This window comes from Hippopotamus amphibius, chromosome 14 (assembly GCF_030028045.1).
Source record: "Hippopotamus amphibius kiboko isolate mHipAmp2 chromosome 14, mHipAmp2.hap2, whole genome shotgun sequence".
NCBI classification, from domain to species: Eukaryota; Metazoa; Chordata; class Mammalia; order Artiodactyla; family Hippopotamidae; genus Hippopotamus; species Hippopotamus amphibius.
In genome coordinates, this window is record NC_080199.1 from 62,079,805 (window position 1) to 62,102,727 (window position 22,923).

Here is a 22,923-nt window from a genome sequence, read left to right on the forward strand (position 1 = left end):
GCTGAGTGAGGTCTTGATCATGGCACCATGGATATGGAAATGTAAGAAGTGAAAGAAACTGCGTGGAGAAGAGAACGTATTTAGTAATTTTACAGAGGGTAATGAAACTGTCAGATCCGAACTCTGATTTTTTAAAAGTGGTTAGAAATTGGAAGATCAGCAGTGTATTTGCGATACATACAAATATGATCATTTGTTCTTGTGAAATTTGAAGATGTTGAAGAATCTCATTTTTAAAAGTCCAGTCAAGTACTTCATAATCATTTTATGATACTGTATTTGTGGAATGTGCTCTGTAATATTTCCCTATGCTAATAGAGACATCAGTGATACGAATCACAAAATGGTGAATAATTTGCCAGGGTTCCTCATCTGTCACACTTCTGAGAGTTACATTGTTTATAAGATTTCTGTGTTCCCCAAATTAGATAGTAAATTTCAAGAAGCTGTACTAATTTATTTATGACAGTGCTGGTGGGAACAGTTTGGGAGCATATTTTATCTCAGGTAAAATAACTATCATATGTAGTTGTTGTCTTTCTCCTTATCACACTGTACTGTTGTTTATGATGAGATTATGGAAAATTCTACTGCATATCTGCAGATGAATGTAAAATGGCTTAAGAATCCAGATAATTTGAAGACACATTAATTCTGAATTTTGCAGCTAGACAAAAATCTCTGTTGATTATTTGCCAGAAACTGTAAGTAGGCTTAGAGTTAAGGCAGGAACCTTTATTACAAAGTAGCCCCAGTTTGATCTGTGATGTTGGCAGCAGTGAAATGATTCTCAACCACACATACATACATGTGTCTGTTAATTTCTTCTAATCAATCTACCTTTTCTTTAGACCTTTAAAAATAATTGTCTCAGTTGGTATTACTCAGTGGCATAACTTGAATCCTATAACTTCCTTTTTCTGCCATAACATGAAGGCAGATTGTTTTTGTCTGTTTTATTACCCTAGCTCCGCTACCTAGAACAGAGCCTCACATTGTAGTAAGACCTCAGTAAATGTTTGTTGAATGCCTACATACTTCCAAGTCCTCAATGTTCAGCTGTTAATTCATTGAACAAAAGTTTGTTGAAAACCTACTATGAGCCAGGCTCTCGGGTATAGCATTTTGTAAGACAAGTCAAGGTATTTGCTTTCAGGGAGCTCTTGTTCTAGTGGAATGGAAATGGCTCAGTAAACAACTAACCAAATAACTGCACAAAATAATTTCAGATAGTGATAAGTGCTAGCATTCAAAAAATAAAATAGACGGATTTGATAGAAAATATGTGAGGGTGCCCGGACAGTTCAAGATGGCAGAGTAGGAGGATGTGCACTCACTCCCTCTTACAAGAGGACCAGAATTACAACTAAGTGCTGAACAGTCATTGACAGAAAGACACTGGAACTCATGAAAAAAGACACCCCACATCCAGAGACAAAGGAGAAGCCACAATGAGACGGTAGTAGGGGCGCAATCATGTTAAAATCAAATCCCATAAATTCTGGGTGGATGACTCACAAACTGGAGAACAGTTATACTGCAGAAGTCCACCCATTAAAGTGAGGGTTGTGAGCCCCACAGCAGGCTTCCCAACCTGGGGATCAGCAATGGGAGGGGATCCCCAGAGAATCAGACTTTGAAAGCCAGCGGGATTTGATTGCAGGACCTCCACAGGACTGGGGGAAACAGATTCCACTCTTGGAGGGCACACAAAAAAATATGCTCACCAGGACCCAGGGGGAAGGAGCAGTGACCCCATAGGAGACTGAACCAGACCTACCTGCTGGTGTTGGGGGGTTGCCTGTGGAGGTGGGGGGTGGCTGTGGCTTACCGAGGAGACAGGGGCACTGGCAGCAGGGGTTCTGGGAAGTGCTTATTGGCATGAGCCCTCCCAGAGTCTGCCATTAGCCCCACCAAAAATCCTGTAAGCTCCAGTGGTGGGTAGCTTCAGGCCAAACAACCAACAAGGTGGGAACACAGCCCCACCCATTAGCAGACAAGCAGATTAAAGCTTTACTGAGCACTGCCCATCCAGCCCTACCCATCATCAGTCCCTCCCATCAGGAAGCACCCACAGCCTCCTAGATAGCTTTCTCCACAAGAGGTCAGACAGCAGTATCAAGCAGCATCAGCAGTATGTCATTCTGTGGAACTGAAAACCATAGCCATAGAAAGATAGAGAAAGTGAAAAGGCAGAGGACTTTGTACCAAATGAAGGGAAAAGATAAAACCCTAGAAAAACAATTAAATGAAGAGGAGATAGGCACCCTTCCAGGAAAAGAAATCAGAATAATGATGGTGAAGATGATCCAGGACTTTGAAAAAAGACTGGATGCAAAGATTGAGAAGTTGCAAGAAAAGTTTACCAAAGACCTAGAAGAATTAAAGAACAAACAGAGATATGCAACACAATAAGTGAAATGAAAAATACACTAGAAGGAACCAATAGCAGATCAACTGAGGCAGAAGGGTGAATAAGTGACCTGGAAGACAATGGTGATAATCACTGATGAAGAAAAGAATAAAGAAAAAAGAATGAAAAGAACTGAAGACAGCCTAAGAGACCTCTGGGACAATGTTAAACACACTACCATTTGCATTATAGGGGTCCCAGAAGGAGAAGAGAGAGAAAAAGGACCCAAGAAAATACTGGAAGAGATTATAGTTGAAAACTTCCCTAACATGGGAAAGGAAATAGCAACCCAAGTCCAGGAAGCGCAGAGAGTCCCAGGCAAGATAAGCCCAAGGTGATACATGCCAAGACACATAGTAGTCAAATTGATAAAAATTAAAGACAGAGAGAAGTTATAAAAAGCAACAAGGGAAAAACGACAAATAACATACAAGGGAACTCCCATAAGGTTAACAGCTAATTTCTCAGCAGACACACTGCAAGCCAGAAGGGAGTGGCACAATATATTTCAAGTGATGAAAGGGAAGAACCTACAACCAAGAATACTCTACCCAGCAAGGATCTCGTTCAGATTCGATGGAGACATCAAAAGCTTTCCAGACAAGCAACAGCTAAGAGAATTCAGCACCACCAAACCAGCCCTGCAACAAATGCTACAGGAACTTCTCTAGGCGGGAAACATAAGAGAAGAAAAGGACCTACAAAAACAAAATTAAGAAAATGGTAATAGGAACATACATACCGATAATTACCTTGACTGTAAATGGACTAAATGCACCAACCGCAAGACACAGACTGGCTGAATGGATACAAAAACAAGACCCATATATATGCTGTCTACAAGAGACCCACTTCAGACCTAGGGACACATACAGACTGCAAGTGAGGGGATGGAAAAAGATATTCCATGCAAATGGAAATCAAAAGAAAGCTGGAGTAGTGATACTCATATCAGATAAAATAGACTTTAAAATAAAAAATGTTACAAGAGACAAGAAAGGACACTACATAAAGATCGAGGGATCAATCCAAGAAGAAGAGAGAACAATTATAAATATATATGCACCCAATATAGGAGCACCTCAATACATAAGGCAAATGCTAACAACTATGAAAGAGAAAATGGACAGTAACACAATAATAGTGGGGGACTTTAACACCCCACTTACACCATTGGACAGATCATCCAGACAGAAAATTAATAAGGAAACACAAGCTTTAAATGACACAATAAACCAGCTTGATTTAATAGATATCTATAGGACATTACATCCCCAAACAGAAGATTACACGTTCTTCTCAAGTGCACATGAGACATTCTCCAGGATCACATTTTGGGTCACAAATCAAACCTTGGTAAGCTTAAGAAAATTGAAATTGTATCAGACATCTTTTCTGACCACAACACTATGAGATTAGAAATCAATTACAGGAAAAAAACTGTAAAAAACACAGAAACACATGGAGGCTAAACAATATGCTACTAAATAACCAACAGATCACTGAAGAAATCAAAGAGGAAATCAAAAAATACCTAGAGACAAATGGCAATGAAAACACAACGATCCAAAACCTATGGGATGCAGCAAAGGCAGTTCTAAGAGGGAAGTTTATAGCAATACAATCCTACCTCAAGAAACAAGAAAAGTCCCTCAATAAACAATCTAAACTTACACCTAAAGAAATTGGAGAAAGAAGAGGAAACAAAATCCAAAGTTAGTAGACAGAGAGCAGTCATAAAGATCAGAGCAGAAATAAATGAAATAGAAACAAAGAAAACAATAGGAGAAATCAATACAACTAAAAGCTGGTTCTTTGAGAAGGTAAGTAAAATTGATCAACCTCTAGCAAGACTCATCAAGAAAAAGAGGGAGAGGACTCAAATCAATAAAATCAGAAATGAAACAGGAGAAGTTACAACGGACACCGCAGAAATAAAAAGCACCATAAGAGACTACTATAAGCAACTATATGCCAATAAAATGGACAACCTGGATGAAATGGACAGATTCTTAGAAAGGTATAACCTTCCAAGACTGAATCAGGAAGAAATAGAAAATATGAACAGACCAGTCACAAGTAATGAAATTGAAACTGTGATTAAAAATCTTCCAACAAACAAAAGTCCAGGACCAGATGGATTCACAGGTGAATTTTATCAAACATTTAGAGAAGAGCTAACACCCATCCTCCTCAAGCTCTTCCAAAAAATTGCAGAGGTAGGAACAGTCCCAAACTCATTTTATGAGGCCACCATCATGCTGATACCAAAACCAGACAAAGATACTACAAAAAAAGAAAATTACAGACCAATATCACTGATGAATTTGGATGCAAAAATCCTCAACAAAATACTAGCCAACAGAATCCAACAACACATTCAAAGGCTCATACACCATGATCAAGTGGGGTTTATCCCTGGAATGCAAAGATTCTTCAGTATACGCAAATCAATGTGATACACCATATTAACAAATTGAAGGATAAAAACCACATGATCATCTCGATAGATGCAGAAAAAGCTTTTGACAAAATTCAACACCCATTTATGATAAAAACTCTCCAGAATGTGGGCATAGAGGGAACCTACCTCAACATAATAAAGGCCATATATGACAAACCCACAGCAAACATCATTCTCAGTGGTGAAAAACTGAAAGCATTCCCTCTAAGATCAGGAACAAGACAAGGATGTCCACACTCGCTACTACTATTCAACATAGTTTTGGAAGTCCTTGCCACAGCAATCAGAGAAGAAAAAGAAATAAAATGAATCCAAATTGGAGAAGAAGAAGTAAAACTGTCACTGTTCACAGATGACATGATATTATACATAGAAAATCCTAAAGATGCCACCAGAAGAGTACTTGAGCTAATCAATGAATTTGGTAAAGTTGCAGGATACAAAATTAACACACAGAAATCTCTTGCATTTCTATACACTAACAATGAAAGATCAGAAAGGAAACAATCCGATTCACCATTGCAACAAAAAGAATAAAATACCTAGGAATAAACCTAACTAAGGAGGTAAAAGACCTGTACTCAGAGAAATATAAGACACATATAATGAAATATAATGAAAGAAATCAAAGATGACACAAACAGCTGGAGAGATATACCATGTCCTTGGATTGGAAGAATCAACATTGTGAAAATGACTATACTACTGAAAGCAATTTACAGTTTAATGCAATCCCCATCAAATTACCAATGGCATTTTTCACAGAACTAGAACAAGAAATTTTACGATTTGTATGGAAATGCAGAAGACCCTGAATAGCCAAAGCAGTCTTGAGAAGGAAAGACGGAGTTGGTGGAATCGGGCTTTCAGACCTCAGGCTATACTACAAGGCTCCAGTGATCAAGACAGTATGGTACTGGCACAAAAACAGAAATAGAGATCAATGGAACAAGATAGAAAGCCCAGAGATAAACTATGGTCAACTAATCTATGGCAAAGGAGGCAAGGATATACAATGGAGAAAAGGCAGCCTCTTCAATAAGTGGTGCTGGGAAAACTGGACAGCTACATGTAAAAGAATGAAATTAGAACACTCCCTAACACCATACACAGAAATAAACTCCAAATGGATTAAAGACCTAAATGTAAGGCCAGACACTATAAAGCTTGTAGAGGAAAACATAGGAAGAACATTCTTCAACATAAATCACAGCAAGATCTTTTTGGATCCACTTCCTAGAGTAATGGAAATAAAAACAAATATAAATAAGTGGGACCTGATGAAACATCAAAGCTTCTGCACAGCAAAGGAAATTATAAGTGAGACAAAAAGACAACCCTTAGAATGGGAGAAAATATTTGCAAACGAATCAACAGATGAAGGATTTATCTCCAAAATATATAAACAGTTCATTCAGCTCAATATCAAAAACACAAACAACCCAATCCAAAAATGGACAGAAGACCTAAATAGGCATTTCTCTAAAGAAGACATACGGATGGCCAAGAGGCACATGAAAAGCTGCTCAACATCACTAATTATTAGAGGAATGCAAATCAAAACTACAATGAGGTATCACCTCACACTGGTTAGAATGGGCATTATCAGAAAATCTACAAACGATAAATGCTGGAGCAGGTGTGGAGAAAAGAGAACGCTCTTGCACTGTTGGTGGGAATGTAAATTGATACAGCTACTATGGAGAACAGTATGGAGGTTCCTTGCAAAACTAAAAATAGAGTTACCATATGGCCCAGCAATCCCACTACTGGGTATATACCCAGAGAACACCATCATTCAAAATGACACATGCACTGCAGTGTTCTTTACAGCACTATTTACAATAGCCAGGACATGGAAGCAACCTGCATGTTCATCGACAGATGAATGGATAAAAAAGATGTACATATATACAATGGAATATTACTCAGCTGTAAAAAGGAATGAAACTGGGACATTTGTAGAGACATGGATGGATCTAGAGACTGTCACACAGAGTGAAGTGAGTCAGAAAGAGAAAAACAAATATCATATATTAACGCATATATGTGGAGTATAGAAAAATGGTACAAATGAACCGGTTTGCAAGGCAGAAATAGAGACACAGATGTAGAGAACAACCATGGACCCCAAATAGGGAAAGTGGGGAGGGTTGGGGGGGAATGAATTGGGAGATTGGGATTGCCATATATATATTACTAATAAGAAAAAAATACCATATTGTACAATCTAAATATATGCAGTTTATTGTCTTTTAACTGTATCTCAATAAAAGTTCTAATAATGAATAGAATTCTTTTTTCATTTGTTTTTCAAATTTTAACTACAACGGGCTTTAGTTGCAGTATGCAGGATCTTTTTAGTTGTGGCATATGGGATCTTTAGTTGCAGCCTGCGAGATCTTTTAGTTGCAGCCTGCAGGATCTTTTCGTTGCATCATGTGAACTCAGTTGTGGCATGCATGTGGGATCTAGTTTCCTGACCAGGGATCGAACCCGTCTCCCCTGCACAGAGGAGGAGCCACTGGACCACCAGGAAAGTCCCTGGATGAAATTCTTCAAATAAATTCCAATGAAATTAGAGTTGCTTTTCAGACAATTGTAATGTAATCCAAGGGGTCCTATTTCTGTTTTGGCATAAGTCTTCAAAATAACTCAAAATTATTTATGGGTAAAGTGAAGTCTGAAATCTCAGTGCTTAAATTAGAGTCTATCTTCTGGGATAGAAAAGTCATCTGTGATTGCCAGTTGTTTCTGTCCCTAAATGATGGTAGAGGTCTATGTTTTTTGATAAATATAATTTGATGTGCATTCTTAGGTTTTATTATCAGTAATAGTTCACTTCTGTTCATTATTTTTCATTATAATTTCTTCCTTAATCCAGAAATTATTGAAACTTTTTAAAATTAAGCTTTTTAAAAATTGCTGGTTTCTAACTTAATTGTACTTGGAGGACATACAGTGCTGAGCTTTGAACTTTGTGAGACTTGGTCTGTCATGTTGTATATGGTTCATTCTTGCAATTTTCATTTTAATTCCTTATATGTTTGAAAAGTATGTGTATTTTCTGATTGATGCAGTATACTTTATGTGGCTATTAGATCAAGATTATTAATGGTGGTGTTTATATCTTCCTTGATAATTTTTGTTTACTTGTTCTGTTAATTACTGAGAAAGGTATTAAAATATACCTTATTTGTGGGTTTAGAATTCTCTCTAGTATTTTTTAAAAATTCAGTTTTATTTTCTCTATTTTTTTTAAGTAGGCAAGCTTAGTCCATTTGTATTTATTTTATTAATACATTGGAATTTATTTCTAACAGTTTACTTTGTGTTTTCCGTTCACTCTGTTTTTCTGTGCTGGATTTTTCTTTTTTTCTACTTTCTTCAAAATGACGGTTTTCCAATCTTGCCTGAAATATTTTTATTTCACTCTCTGATTGAGTAGATGGCCTAGAAATCTGAGTATAAATTTCTAGGTAATATTTACTTTCTCTTAAGACTTTGAAAATATTAATAGACTATTCTTTTACTGTTGTAGTTGAGATATTTGCTGTGCTAATTCTTTTGTAAGTAATGTATCTTTTTCTCTCTGGATGCCTTTAAGATCTTCATTTTTGGTGTTGTTACAGCTGTGCTATGGAGTTTTTAGGAGTGGATTTTGATTTTTTTTCAGATTTATTGAGATACTGACATGCAATACTATATAAGTTTATGCTGTACAGCACAATGACTTGACTTATGTATATTACAAAACAGTTACCACAGTAAGTTTAGTTAACATTCATCATCTCATATAAATACAGAAAAAAAAAAAAAGAAACCGTTTTTCCTTGTGATGAGAACTTCCAGGATTTACTCTCTTAGCAATTTTCAGATACACCATAACTATAGTCACCATATTGTACATCACATCCCCAGTACTAATTTATCTTATAAGGGAGGCCATTCTCATCCCTCCCCAGCCCCACCTCTGGTAACCACAAATCCGATCTTTTTTTCTATTAGTTTAGTTTTGTTTTCTGTTTGTTTTTAAGATTTCACATATAAGTGGAGTCATATGGTATTTGTCTTTATCTGACATTTCACTTAGCCTAGTGCCCTTGAGGTATATCCATATTGTGGCAAATGGCAGAATATCCATCTTTTTTATGATTGAATAATATTCCTCTGTGTGTGTGTGTGTGAAAGAGAGACAGACAGACAGAGAGAGGGAGAGAGAGAGGGGCACAACTTCTTTATCCATTCTCATTCATCAGTGGATACTTAGGCTGTTTCCATGTCTCAGCTATTGTAAGTAATGCTGCAGTGAACATGGGTGTGCAGATTTCTCTTTGACATAGTGTTTTCCTTTCCTTCGGATATATACCCTCAAGTGGAATTACTGGATTACATGGTAATTCTATTTTTAATTTTTTGAGGAATTTCCATACTGTTTTCCATAGTGGCTGTGCCAATTTATATTTCCATCTATAGTGCACAAAGGTTCTCCAAATTCTTCCCTGCGTTTGTTGCGTTTTGTCTTTTCAATGATAGCCATTCTAACAGGTGTGAGGTAATATCATTATGCATTTTGGGGTTTTTTTTTTAATAAACTTATTTGTTTATTTATTTATTGGCTGCATTGGGTCTTCGTTGTTGCGCACTAGCTTTCTCTAGTTGCGGTGAGCCGGGGCTACTCTTCTTTGCAGTGCACAGGCTTCTTATTGTGGTACTTCTCTTGTTGCAGAGCACGGGCTCTAGGCACGTGGGCTCAGTAGTTGTGGCTCTCAGGCCCTAGAGTGCAGGCTCAGTAGTTGTGGCACAAGGGGCTTAGTTGCTCTGTAGCATGTGGGATCTTCCCAGACCAGGGATTGAACCCGTGTCCCCTGCATTAGCAGATGGATTCTTAACCACTGTGCTACAAGGGAAGTCGTCATTATGGTTTTGATTTGCGTTTCCCTAATGATTAACAATGTTGAGCACCTTTTTATGTACCTGTTTACTATTTGTATATCTTTGGGAAAATGTTTATTCTGATCCTTTGCCCATTTTTAATTGCATTATTTGGTTTTTTGCTATTGAGTTGTAGAAGTTACTTATGTATTTTGGATATTAATCCTTTATCAAATATATGATTTGCAAATATTTTTTCCATTCTTAGTTGTCTTTTAATTTTTTGGATCATTTCTTTTGCTTTGCAGAAGCTTTTTAGTTTGATGCACTCCCACTTATTTATTTTTGATTTTGTCGTTTGTGCTTTAGATGTCATATCCAAAAACTCCTTGGTAAGACCCATTTCAAGGAGCATATCTCCTGTGTATTTGTCTATGAGTTTTATGGTTTCAGGTGTTACATTGGAGTTAATTTTTGCGAGTGTTGTAAGATAGAGGTCTTAGTATCTTTATACTACAGCTTGAAATCAGGAAGTGTGATACATCCCATTTTGTTCCTCTTTCTGAGAATTGCTTTGGCTATTCAGGGTCTTTTGTGGTTCCATATAAACCTTAGGATTATTTTTTCTACTCTGTTTCCCAAAAAATGCCATTGAAATTTTCTTGTGGATTGCGCTGAATCTATAGATAGCTTTGGGTAGTATATGCATTTTAACAATATTAATTCTTCCAATCCATGAACACAGGATACCTTTACATTTATTTGTGTCTTGATTTCTTTCATAAATGTTTTGTAGTTTTTAGTGTAGAGATCCTTCACCTCCCAGGTTAAATTTATTCCTAAGTATTCCTAAATTTATTGTTTTTGATGCTGTTGTAAATGGGATCTTTTTTTTAAATTTTTTCAGATAGTGCATTGTTACTGGTTTTGCATGTTAATTTTGTGTCCTGCAACTTTACTGAGTTTGTTGATTAGACCTAACAGGTTTTTTTTATGGGACAAATGGATATCCACATGCAAAAGAATGAAATTACACCATATAGAGAGGTGGGCCAAAATGAATGGTCTAAATAAGTTAAAACTATAAAATTTTTAGAAGAAAGGAAGAGTACATCTTCATGACCTTGGATTTGGTAGTGGAGTCTTAGATATGACACCAAACATGCAAGCAACAACAACAGCAAAAAAAAAAAATTAGATTGTAGTTCATCAGAATTAAAAACATTTGTGCATAAAAGAACATTATAAGGAAATGAAAAGATAACCTCCAGAATAGGATAAAATATTTTCAGATCTTACATCAGATAAGGGTCTAGTATCCACAGTATATGAAGAACTTTTACAACTCAACGAAAAGGCAAACAACACAATTTAAATTGGGCAAATGACTTAAATACACATTTCTCCAAAGAAGATTTACAGATTGCTGACAAACACATGACACCATGCTCAACATCATTTGTCAGGGATGTTAGGGAAATGCAAATCAAAACCACGATGAGATATTACTTTATATCCGCAGGATATCTATAATCAAAATAACAAGCATTGGCAAGAGTCTAGAGAAATTGTAATCCTTGTATATTGTTGCTGGGTATGTGAAATGATGCAGCTGCATAAGGAGCATGTTGTGGGTCCTCAAAAAGCTAAATGTAGAATTACTATATGACCCAGCAGTTCTACACCTGGGTGTATACCCCCCAAAATTGAAAAGAGGAAGTCAAATATTTGTACATGAATGTTTGCCACAGCACTATTCTCAATAACCAAAAAGTTGAAACTGTCCAGTTGTTTATCAGTGTTCGAATGGATACATAAATTACAGTATATCCATACAACGGAATGTTATTTAGCCATAAAATGAGATGAAGTACCGATACTGCTACAACCTGGATGAACCTTAAAAACATTATGCTAAGTGAAAGAAATCAGTCATAAAAGGTCACACATTGTATGATTCTATTTATGTAAAACATACAAAAGAATAAATTCCTAGAGACAGAAGGCACATTGGTGGTTATCAGGGTTTTAAAGAGGGAAAAAGTGGAGTGACTCCTTAATGGAAATGGTGTAGTGAAATGTTTTGGAACTAGAAGGAGATGGTTGCACAACATATGAATATACTAAATGCCATAGAATTGTACACTTTAATAGTAGTTTATAATTAATATTTTGTGAATTTTACTTCCCTAAAAATATTAATAGTGACAGGAATGGATTATAACATTGATTTTTAAAAGAACCCATGAGCCCATACTCATACTAAGAAACATATAAAGTTGGGGTGTAGGATTAGGGGAAGAATATAGAAAAGAAGTCTCTTCTTAATAGAAGAATGGTAACTAGTAACTATAGAAAGAATGAGGTTTTTTTTAATTGCCATTTTGCAGCTACCACGATGATGTTTAGTAATAATTGTTGAAACCATTGGGTGAAAGACTATTAGGGAATAGAATATTCACAGAGTCTCAAAGTATCACCATTTTGATTGTTTATTACTTTCAAAGGGAAATAGTATCTTTATAATAGAGACATCTAACAGATAATCATCTAAAACCAAGTGATCAAACTTAATACCACTCAGGTATTCTAAAATGGTGTATCAAAAAAAGAGTGAGTGCGGGACTTCCTAGGTGGTGCAGTGGTTAAGAATCCGCCTGCCAATGCAGGGGACCCAGGTTCAAGCCCTGCTCTGGGAAGATCCCACATGTCGAAGAGCAGCTAAGCCAGTGTGCCACAACTGTTGAACCTGTGCTCTAGAGCCTGTGAGTCACAACTGTTGAGCCTGTGTGCTGCCACTACTGAAGCCCACACGCCTAGAGCCCACCCTCCACAACAAGAGAGGCCACCGCAATGAGGAGCCCGTGCACCACAATGTAGAGTAGCCCCCGCTCACCACAACTAGAGAAAGCCCGTGTGCAGCAACGAAGACCCAATGCAACCAATAAACAAATTTGATTAATTAATTAATTAATTTTTTTTAAAAAAGTGAGTGTGAGAGTGAGCAAATGTGGCAACCCATTAACAATTGGTGAATCTAGGTGAGGGGTATATGGGCATTCACTGAATCAACCTTCAGTTATTCTGTACATTAGAAATATTATAGAATAAAAATTGGGGTAAGATGAAATTTGAGTATGACCCTTCCCTGTTTAATAGCCTTGCCTGAAGATTTAACTCCTTAGCTTTATGTTTAAGGATCTTCATGATCTAGCCCCTGTTTATCCTCCCAATTTTATCTCTTTCCATTGCATTTCTCAAACTAGTTTAAACTTTAGCTGTGCCACACTTCTTACCATTTTCAAATTGTCCATGATCTCTTGATCACCCTCATGACTTCATACATGCTGCGTGTGCTCTCTCCTGGAACATTCTCTCCCCGTCTTTAGCTTGTTAATTCTTGGTTGTCCCTTTGAGCATTATGTAGCTATCATCTCCCCCAGGAATCTTCCCTTATCATCCTGGGCTGAGTGGAACCTATAGTACATTGTTCATATCTCTGTTACACCTCTTATTACACTGTACAGTTAATTGGCTGAGTATTAGCCTATCTCCCTCACTAGACTGTGTACTCCTTGAGGCCTTGGACTGTGATTTATTTTTCTTTTTGGTGTCCACAGTACATACAATAGTAGGTGCCACACAGTGGGCATTTAATAAATGATTTTTAGATAAATGAATAAATTTAACCTCCTACCATTTTCCTGAACATCTTATTATAATTTAAAAGAGTTTGTTTATCCTTTTTTACTTAATATCAGGATTATGTTGGTTGTGTGTGCACCATGTTTGATTTTCTTAGTTTTATTTCTTTTTCCCAACTTTGTAGTGAATGAATTCATTACAGGAATTATTAGTATTTTGTATGTTATAGAACTCCGTAGTACAACCAATACTGATAGAGGATCATAATTTTTTTTTCTTAAAATTTTATTTATTTATTTGGTTGTGCCGGGTCTTAGTTGTGGCTTGCGAACTCTTAGTTACAGCATGCATGTGGGATCTAGTTCCCTGACCAGGGATCGAACCCAGGCCTCCTACATTGAGAGCTCAGAGTCCTAACCACTGTGCTACCAGGGAAGTCAAGGATCATAATTAAAAGAGATAACATATATGTAAAGCACACAGCATAGTGTGACACAGTAAGCACTACCTTGGGTCTTTAACCCCATTAAGAATTTAGTGAAATCTAATGAAAATAGTGAACCCTTTCCTAGAAACTTATAATATCTACAGAGAGTTTCATATATAATTCTAGGTGGTTCACAAACCCTTTGAATAACCTTTGGCCCCCAGGTTAAGAGCTCCTGTTCTTAACCCAATGCTTGCCTCAGGTAACATCCTTCAGTAATTCATTACCTCCACTAAATTCTAACACTAATAAGAAAAGGAGTGAAAGAAATGGAATGGGTTAAAAATTTTCCTAAAGAACCATGGATTTGTTTGAGATTGATAAAAAATGTATTGGAAATAAAAACAAAATCCTCCAACCCACTTTCAAAATCAGAAGTTTTCTTTAAAACGACTGTTGGCTCACAGAGGGAATGAGAAAGTAAATGGCAGAAAATCTAAAACAATAATAGTGAAAATATTCTTTATGGTTAAGCCCAGTAAAAATTCATGGTTTTAAGTGCATATATTACTGAAGAAACAATAAAATATTCAACTGAAAAAGTTAGAAAAACAATATGATAAGCCTAAGGAGAACAGAAGAAAGAAAATAATAAAAGTTGAAAATAGAAATTAATGCATTAAAAGAAACCTACTTAGATGACTGCTGTAACCTCCTGCTGTGTCTTCCTATATCTGGTTGCTACACTGCAGCCAGGGCAATCCTCCACAGCACTACCTGCTTATGTAACTCTTCCTTGTCCTTAGAATGGCTCACAAGACCCTTCTTAACCCAACTCCTGTCTTCCTTTCCCCACATTTCTCACCTTTTTCCTGTATCCCATTTCTCCAACTCTTACCTCCATCTGCCCCATTCTCCAGCCATATAGAACTACAGAACTTCTTTTGGTTCATTGAATTTGATAAACTACTGATGATGTTTCCTTTCCTGGAGCTTTGTATTTGCTCTTCTCTATACCTTAAAGGCCTTCCCACTCTTCTTGCCTAACTAGTTCCTTCTCAACCTTCAGGACTCAGCTTAACTTTTACATTCTCTCGAAAGGCACAACACACACACACACGTGCATACACATGTACACACACACTCAGGTAACAGACTAATTTAGATGCTTGGTGCTGTGTGCTCTGATAGTGCTTAACTTCTCTTATCATAGCACTTATCACCAGTCAATATCAAAGAAACGTTTGAAGAAGAGTAGTAATTGAAGTATACCATCAGAAAACATATTTCTAAAGTTACAGTATTTAAAGTCATTAAAAACATATTTCCAGAGCTACTTTTGCCAAAGTAGATAGTGTTATGGATGAGATAGGCCGGAAGAGTATATTGTGTGCTAAAGGAGGTATCTTAAATTGTATTGGTTAGCTCTCTAGGGAAAAAAATATTTTTGGATCTTCTCCAGATAAATTTTAGGTGCATTAAAGAACTAAATATAAGCAATTAAATTATATAAAACTAGAAGAAAAGAGAAATTAGCATTTTTATCAAACCTCTAGGTCAGTGTTGTCTAATGGGAACATAATGTCATTCGCATAAGTAATTTAAAAATTTTTAGTAGCCACATTAAAAAGTAAAAACAGGAAAAATTAATTGTAATAATGTTTTATTTAACCCAATATGTCCAGAATATTATTTCAACATGTAATCAATATAAAAATTATTAACAAGATATTTTACATTATTGGGTTCTTTTGTACTAAGTCTTTGAAAACCAGTGTGTATTTTACACCATGGTACATCTCCATGTAGACAAAGGCCACATTTCTAGTGTTTGATAGCCAACCACAAGTTAAATTTAGAAGCAATAGAAGATGTCACAAAGGAAAAAATTGGTAACATTGGCTATAGGAAAATAAACAATTGTATTAAAAAATTGAGAAGACAAAATGGGAAAATATTTGTAGCATATTACAGTACAATATTATTATTACTACTGTTGTTATTATTATTATTCAAAGAATTCATATGAATTGCTAAGAACATGTAAGACCCCAAAAGATAAAGTAAGATGACAGACAACCAGTTTATAAAAGAGCTAGTAGTAAATGTAAAGATAGACTTTAACCTCATTAATAATCAAAAAAAGTACAAATTAAAACAATAGTGGGACTTCCCTGGTAGCACAGTGGTTAAGAGTCCACCTGCCAGTGCAGGGGACACAGGTTCAATCCCTGCTCCAGGAAGATCCCACATGCCGAGGTGCAACTAAGCCCATGTGTCACAACTACTGAGCCTGTGCTCTAGAGCCCGAGAGCCACAGCTACTGAAGCCCATGCACCTAGAGCCCGTGCTCCACAACAAGAGAAGTCACCACAACGAGAAGCCCAAGCACCGCAACGAAGAGTATAGCCCCCGCTGTCAGCAACTAGAGAAAGCCCGTCTGTAGCAGAGAAGACCCAAAATTAAATAAATTAATTAATTAATTAATTAATTTACTTTAAAAAAAACAATAGTGATTACTATTTTAATCTATCAAGGTAGCAAAAATTTTACAACTGTAATTTTTAGGGTTGCAGAGAATTGGTTAAATGGTATTCTCATAGACTATGAGGAGGCATGTGAATTCATAAAACCCTTTTAAAAAGCAGTTTAGCAACAGACATGGGAATTCTATTTCTTGTAATATATCATAAGGAAACAATATTAATTATAGAGATGGGAAAACTACATACCAAAATGCTCACTTTGAAATTGTTAATCATGGAAAATTTGAAAACTACCTAAATTCTTTAATTAAGAGAATGGTTAAGTAGTTTATGGTATAAACATTTGATGACATACTTTGAGTAATAACATGGAAAAGTCTTTTTTTAATATTAAACCCAAAAAATATACAGAATTGGAGATCTTATTTCCCCCCCCCCTTATTTTTAAGGGGGGAAATTAAGCCCATGCATAGAGAACAGGACTAAGAAATTTATCAAAATACTAACAACGTTTATTAGGATGGAAGGACTTCAGTTTTTTTCCAGTTTTTGTTTTTCAGTTTTCCAGATGTCATAAAGTTAGTGTGTGTTACCTATATAATGAAAAGAAAACTACTCAAAATTATGATTAATTTAACATATTTTCAAATATACTGATAATTTGAGATGTGATACTAATTCAGGTATGCTCATCTCATTCTCTGCCTATCATTTTATACTTTATTTTTAGAAAAACACAATACTTTACAACTGATGAAGTAAGCATAGATGATCCAAATATTCTGTAGTTTGACTCCATCTTTGTTTCAGAGTGACGTTTAATGAATTTCCAGTAAAATTGTGCCACTATCTTTTTCTGTTCCCTTACTTTTGGCTTAAGTCTGACTTCCAAAAAAGTGAAGTAATTAATACTTTTTCAACAAATATGAAATCCCCATTTTCCTTCCCAGTTTCATATGATTAAATAGCTCACATCTGCTCTCTTATTAGCAATATTTAGTATCTTGATATACTGATTTACTCTATTGTTCTTTTGATTAATACTTCTTCCCATCATTTTAAGGTTATTCTGGTACAAGTTAACCCAGGGGAAGCATTTACAATAAGAAGAGAAGATGGACAGTTTCAGTGCATTACAGGTAAGACTGGTAATTTATTATCATTTGAGACGACTAAGATTTATGATACATAAAAGTGTATATGCTTGTGATTTCTTCCTTTTTTTGTCACTACGTCCACACCAAGGCACAAACTCTGAATACTTTATGGCTTAACTTTTGCAGTAGCATCCTAATTAGTCTTTTGCCCTGGTTTCTTGATTAATCTTACTATAATGTTGTTCATGATACTCCCCTGATCAGAAATCTTCAGTGAATCCAGTTCAGGTTCCTTAGTCTTTTTGAAAGATCCTTTCTCTTTCTTGCTTGCTTCCCACTTTCCTTTCAATACTGTTCCCTTCTATCTTGCTTAGTCTCCTCATTCACTGCCTCTGAACCTTTCCTGTACTTTCTGTACTATTCTTATCGAGAGTTTACCCATATCACTACTACCCTCAGCCTATCCAAATGCTTCCAGACTGAGCTCAGATCTTATCTTTAAAAGGTTTTTTATAAAGTCTTTAGTAAGCATCCCTTCCACACTGCTCACTAGCCAACAACTCCTCCCCCAGACACACACACACACACATTTGTGCCAAACAAAAATGTCTCCAGATATCACCAAATGTCCCCTGGGAGGCAAAACCACCACTAGTTGAGAACCACCACTCTGTGTGAAGATGAGAGCAAGAAAAAGGTCATTAGCTTTGGAATTAGAGAACCTGGGTTTAAATCCCAACTCTGCTACTTAACTGGCTGTATGAACTTTTGCATGTTATTCAACCTCTATCAGGTATGTTTCTCAGTAAAATTCCCATCCCTGTGAATAATAACACACCTCATAGGATAATTGTGAGGATTGACTAATATGTATAATAAAGCACTGTAAACCAGACCTGGCACATATAAAGAGCTGAGTAAATGGTGATGGTGGGTACTGTGGTGGTGTTTAAGAGATGACCCCATCTCCTGTGAAACCGCAGAACACCACTTACTGTGCCGTTCATTTAGCAAGAATGCAGTTTCTGGTAACATTTCTTCCAGTTAGTATTTTGAAAAGTCATTTAAATTTTGTGTGTTTAGCTTGGAATGTTTATTGAGTCTCTCCAACTAAGGACTTTATGGGCAGATACCATTTCTTACATTTCTTTGTATTCCCTTCAGTTCTTGGCCTTCCACATACTGGGTACCTATCTAATAGTTATTGCTTTCATTTGAAAAGAGCACGTTAGAAGCAGGGGAATCATATGCTTTATCATCCAAACCAGGATACTCTTAAGAGTAAAAGCGGACCCTAGCAGTTATTCCATGACAATTGGTATCAGTCAAGATTGTCCCAGGCAAACCAGGACTTATAGTACCTTCTCCCCATCCGTCACCATTTAACCTGGGCTGTCAAGTCAATATAAGCGAAGAAGAAATAGACCTAACTCTTTCTCGAGAAGCAATTAGCTCAGTAATTGCAATTAAAACTTTTAGCCTGCCAATTAAACCTTACATGTCTTAGAGTTAGCACTTTCTCTAAGTTAATTTAAATCTTTTCAGTGGCAGTTATTTGGTAACTTCACAAATAGGAGGGGTCCACATATTGTGAACTTAAACCAGGTAATAGAATTTGTAAGCAGTATAATAAACTTTGCCTATCTTTACTTATCAATTAGGTTTTCATAAAAATAATTTCATTTTTATTCTGGGTACCTCTTAGAATATGTTTTTAGTAGAGCATACCCCTTAGGTTTATTTGTACATCTCTTTTCAAACTGTTTTCAATAAATGTTGTTTATGATGGAAGCATTTTAACTAATATAACATTGGTCTTTTCAAACACATCTGCAAATGAAGATACTCATTAATGTTTTAATGTGACTTAAAATGCAAAAACTGATCATTGCAATTGTATAACCAGATTTTGAATTTTAAATAACTTATATTTAAAAGTCAATTTGTAACTAATTTGTACACCCCTTCCATCATAAAATCAATTAAATTGATTTTTTTATGCAGCAGTTATCCCTTCAGTCAGGACCAAAAAAAGCCTGTCTAGTTTATAATGTGCCTGTAGTACTAACAGTATCCTAATAGTAGGAATTGACTACCATGTGAAGGATTTTTAGGCAGGGATGCATTTCTTTGCTTCAATAGAAATGGGAGACTCTTCTCTCTATACATCAGATTATAAGAGTGGAGACTTTGTTTTAAAATTACTACTGGGCGGAGTTTTAAAAACACAGGAAAGTTTAGCAGGAACCATACAGAAAGTAAAAAGCTCTCCTCTCTTTATGTTTTTGTTTGTCCAAAATTAAAAGATGGAATATAGATGGAAGGTAGTAGTAAACAAGAGATTGGGTTGAAGTCTTTGTGAAGACCAGTGTGCCCTCACTCCAAGAAAGAGAAGACAGGACAAGAAAAGGCTAAAGGCTGCTGGTGCTCCTCTTTTCCCTTTTTTTGCTCTTTGCCATCACTGTTTCTATCACATGGCAGTCATCTTCTGGACCTAGTTCTTGAGCTAGGTAAACAGTCAGTATAGGTAGAAGTGGAGGCAACACATGAAAAAGGGAAAGCGAAAGTCTTAAGGAAGGAAAATGATGTGCCAATGAAACTGAGAGAAAAATAGGGTCCCTAAGGCCATCAAATTAGGAAAGCTTTTCTCTTCACAGCAACTTTACTGTGAAAACCTCTGTAGTAAAACCTGAAGAATTGAGATAAATCCGGTGTAAATTAATAAGCATTTGAATTAAACTGTTCTTTTTAAAGTAGTTTTTATTACCTATCAAGAGTTTATAGAAACAAAGACTAAGTTAAAGAATCACAGGGAACATTAGAGATCTAAATAATCTCCCTATTTTATTGGAGATTCAGAATTTGTGAGTTACAGCTAGTTATGGATAGAGCTCAATATAGAACATTTTCCTTCTGTATAGCACACTGCTTGAATAGATAAACTACTAATATTTTTTTCATGAATTTACAAAGCCTCTGCTGAGGTATACTGTGCCAGCTGCAAGGGATTCAAAGAAAACTATGACACAGTTCCTGCCATGCAAGAACACAGTGTGGTAGGGGAAAGGGGGGAAAATTAACAGTTGTATCACAATATAAAAAGAATCATTAGAGATATGCACAGGGTGTTGTGGGTGTATAGGAGGAGTAATCGCAGAGTGATTATGTCAGGAAAAACTTCAAAGAAAAAGTGACACGTCCTGTCTTTCAGGAAAAGAGCAGTTGGCCAAATGGACAGGGGGTCTCAAGAAAGTATTTTAGGGTGAGGGAGCAGCGTACAAAAGCAACAGAAGAAAACAACAACTTGATTTATTTGAATAACTGCAAAGAGATTGGAATTGCTAAAAAAGAAAAAAAAAGTTGTATAAAGGGGATATGGACAGAGGTAAATCTGAAAATATAGTCAGCTCTTGAAATGGCTTGACTGCCGTACTAAGAATGTTAACTTTATTATAAAGGTGAGGAAGCGCCATTGAAGGAGATTATGCAATAGAGTTAACATCCAGTTTACAATTTGGAAGGATCACAATTTGGAAGGATCAGTGAAGTCTTGCTCTTCTGTTAATATGTGGTCATCTGTTAATCTGAAAATCTTCCTACTTCAGATATCTAGAAATGTTCAATAAAATGTAACAAATACTCTTAAATGCATTGCATAGCTTCTCTCTCTTCCCTCCATCCCTAAAAAAGAAGAAAAAAAAAAGAAAAGACATTGTTATGGGCCAGAAACAAGGGCTTTTCAATATTTGTTTTTTAAAAATTGTTTCATATTTATTATGAAAATGTCATTTGTTTATTTAATGTGACCTTTTTTATTGTTCCATACCATTCTTTCTGAGTCTAATACAGGATCTAATGTCTGTCTTTCCTTACTCTTTGCCTTATTTCGTGTCCTTTTAGACAACGCGTAACTCTTAAATATCTAAAAGTGTAGCTCCCTGCCTTTTACCACTTTTCAGTTTGCCATTCTGCTTATTGGTTAGGTTTATGGATACTACCTGATTCTAACCTATACCTCATTTTTGCCATCTAAAGCCACTGTTGATGGATTTTAACCCAAATACATCATTTTATTTTTGAAATTGGAGTACTATGTTGAATCTCTCTTTTTTTCCTATTAAAAGTTATTTTGAAACCTCTAACAACTTGATGTTTTATGTTTTTTTAGTGAATTGCATTGATAGCATGTCAACAAATTCTCTTTTGTATAATGAGGGATATTATGAAAATTCATTTTTACTTGGTAATTGTGCATAGGAATGTAAAAACTTTATTATGTGAATAAATATTAAGGTTTAGTATTAATAGATCTTTGTAACAAGTGCTAAAGACTGCCCTTCTTAGTTTTGTTTTATGGGGAGATACACAGAATAGAGAATTAACCAAAGTTTCTGAATTTGGGTTACTGGTGAGGTCCTAGAAGCATATTTTATAGAGAGTATGTGGTGAACTCATTTAAGATCCCTGTTGTAGAGCTGACTTTCCTGACAGTAAATTGGTACCCATCCTTCAGGCATCATCTGTTCTGTGAAGTGTTTGCAGACAAGATCTTTCTTCACTTTCTCTCCTCTTCTACCCCTGGATACACATACAGAAATCATGGAGGGCAGAAATTATGTTTGACATATGTTTGTAGACCTGCTGTCTTGCATAGCACCCAGCACACAGAGAATGCTCAGTAAGTGTTTAATTAAGTTGAATGAGAAAGAGAAAAAACTAACCTTTCTTGAGCATTTCTGTGTGCCAAGTAAATGGAGTCTGTATAGACAAACGATTTTATCTAAAAATCCTCCTTATTGAGAGGTAGGTATGGCTTTTTTTTCCCTTCTTTTCTTCCAAGGTATCTCAAAATGAATAAATAGGACTAAAGAATAAGAATTTATTAATTAAATATCTAGTGGTTTTGCATTGTTATGGGACTTCTGCTGTGGTATGATTCCATGCTGCCCATGTAAGATACAAAGATATCTTTAAAAAAAGAAGTATATAAATCAGCTATGCTTGAATAGTTTTTATGTGCCCTGGCCTCAAATGATATACTTTAGGAAAGAAAGATATTGATGATTGTTCAGTTTTGTTAACCTAATAAGGCAGTAGTTGAGCTCATGCTACCTGGGTTCAGTTTTAGCTCTGCCACTTACTGTTATATCAGTCAGATTGTATTAAGCAATTTAGTGATTATTTTTACATTCTATCTTATACTTGTTGGTGTAAAGAGGGAGAGTGTGTACATGAAAGAGTCTGTCCATCATATAGGACTTGGAATATACCTAGTCACAGAGATTGTTATTAGACCATACCTTTTTGACATATTGTTTATATCTGTGGAATCATAAAACCCAAAAGGCCTACATCAGATATATAAATCCTAATCATGTAGATCATGGATTAACCAGATCTACATTTTGATGATTTGTTTTGCAATATTGCTTCCACATTTGCATTTCAGCACGGATGAGGACCTCATATTCTTCATCCATTAATTCATTCATTCAGTATTCAGTAAGAGACAGAAG

General features: G+C 35.9%; 1 protein-coding gene across 2 annotated transcripts in view; it reads left to right on the forward strand.

Annotated features, from left to right (window-relative positions):
- The window catches only part of FNDC3A (fibronectin type III domain containing 3A), a 165,530-nt gene that overhangs the window by 46,583 nt on the left and 96,024 nt on the right, over positions 1-22,923 (forward strand). For both annotated transcript variants that reach the window (XM_057707362.1, XM_057707363.1), the window contains exon 3: positions 17,374-17,449. In XM_057707362.1, coding sequence (XP_057563345.1) covers positions 17,374-17,449 — 76 coding nt within the window. The remainder of the gene's footprint in view (positions 1-17,373; positions 17,450-22,923) is intronic.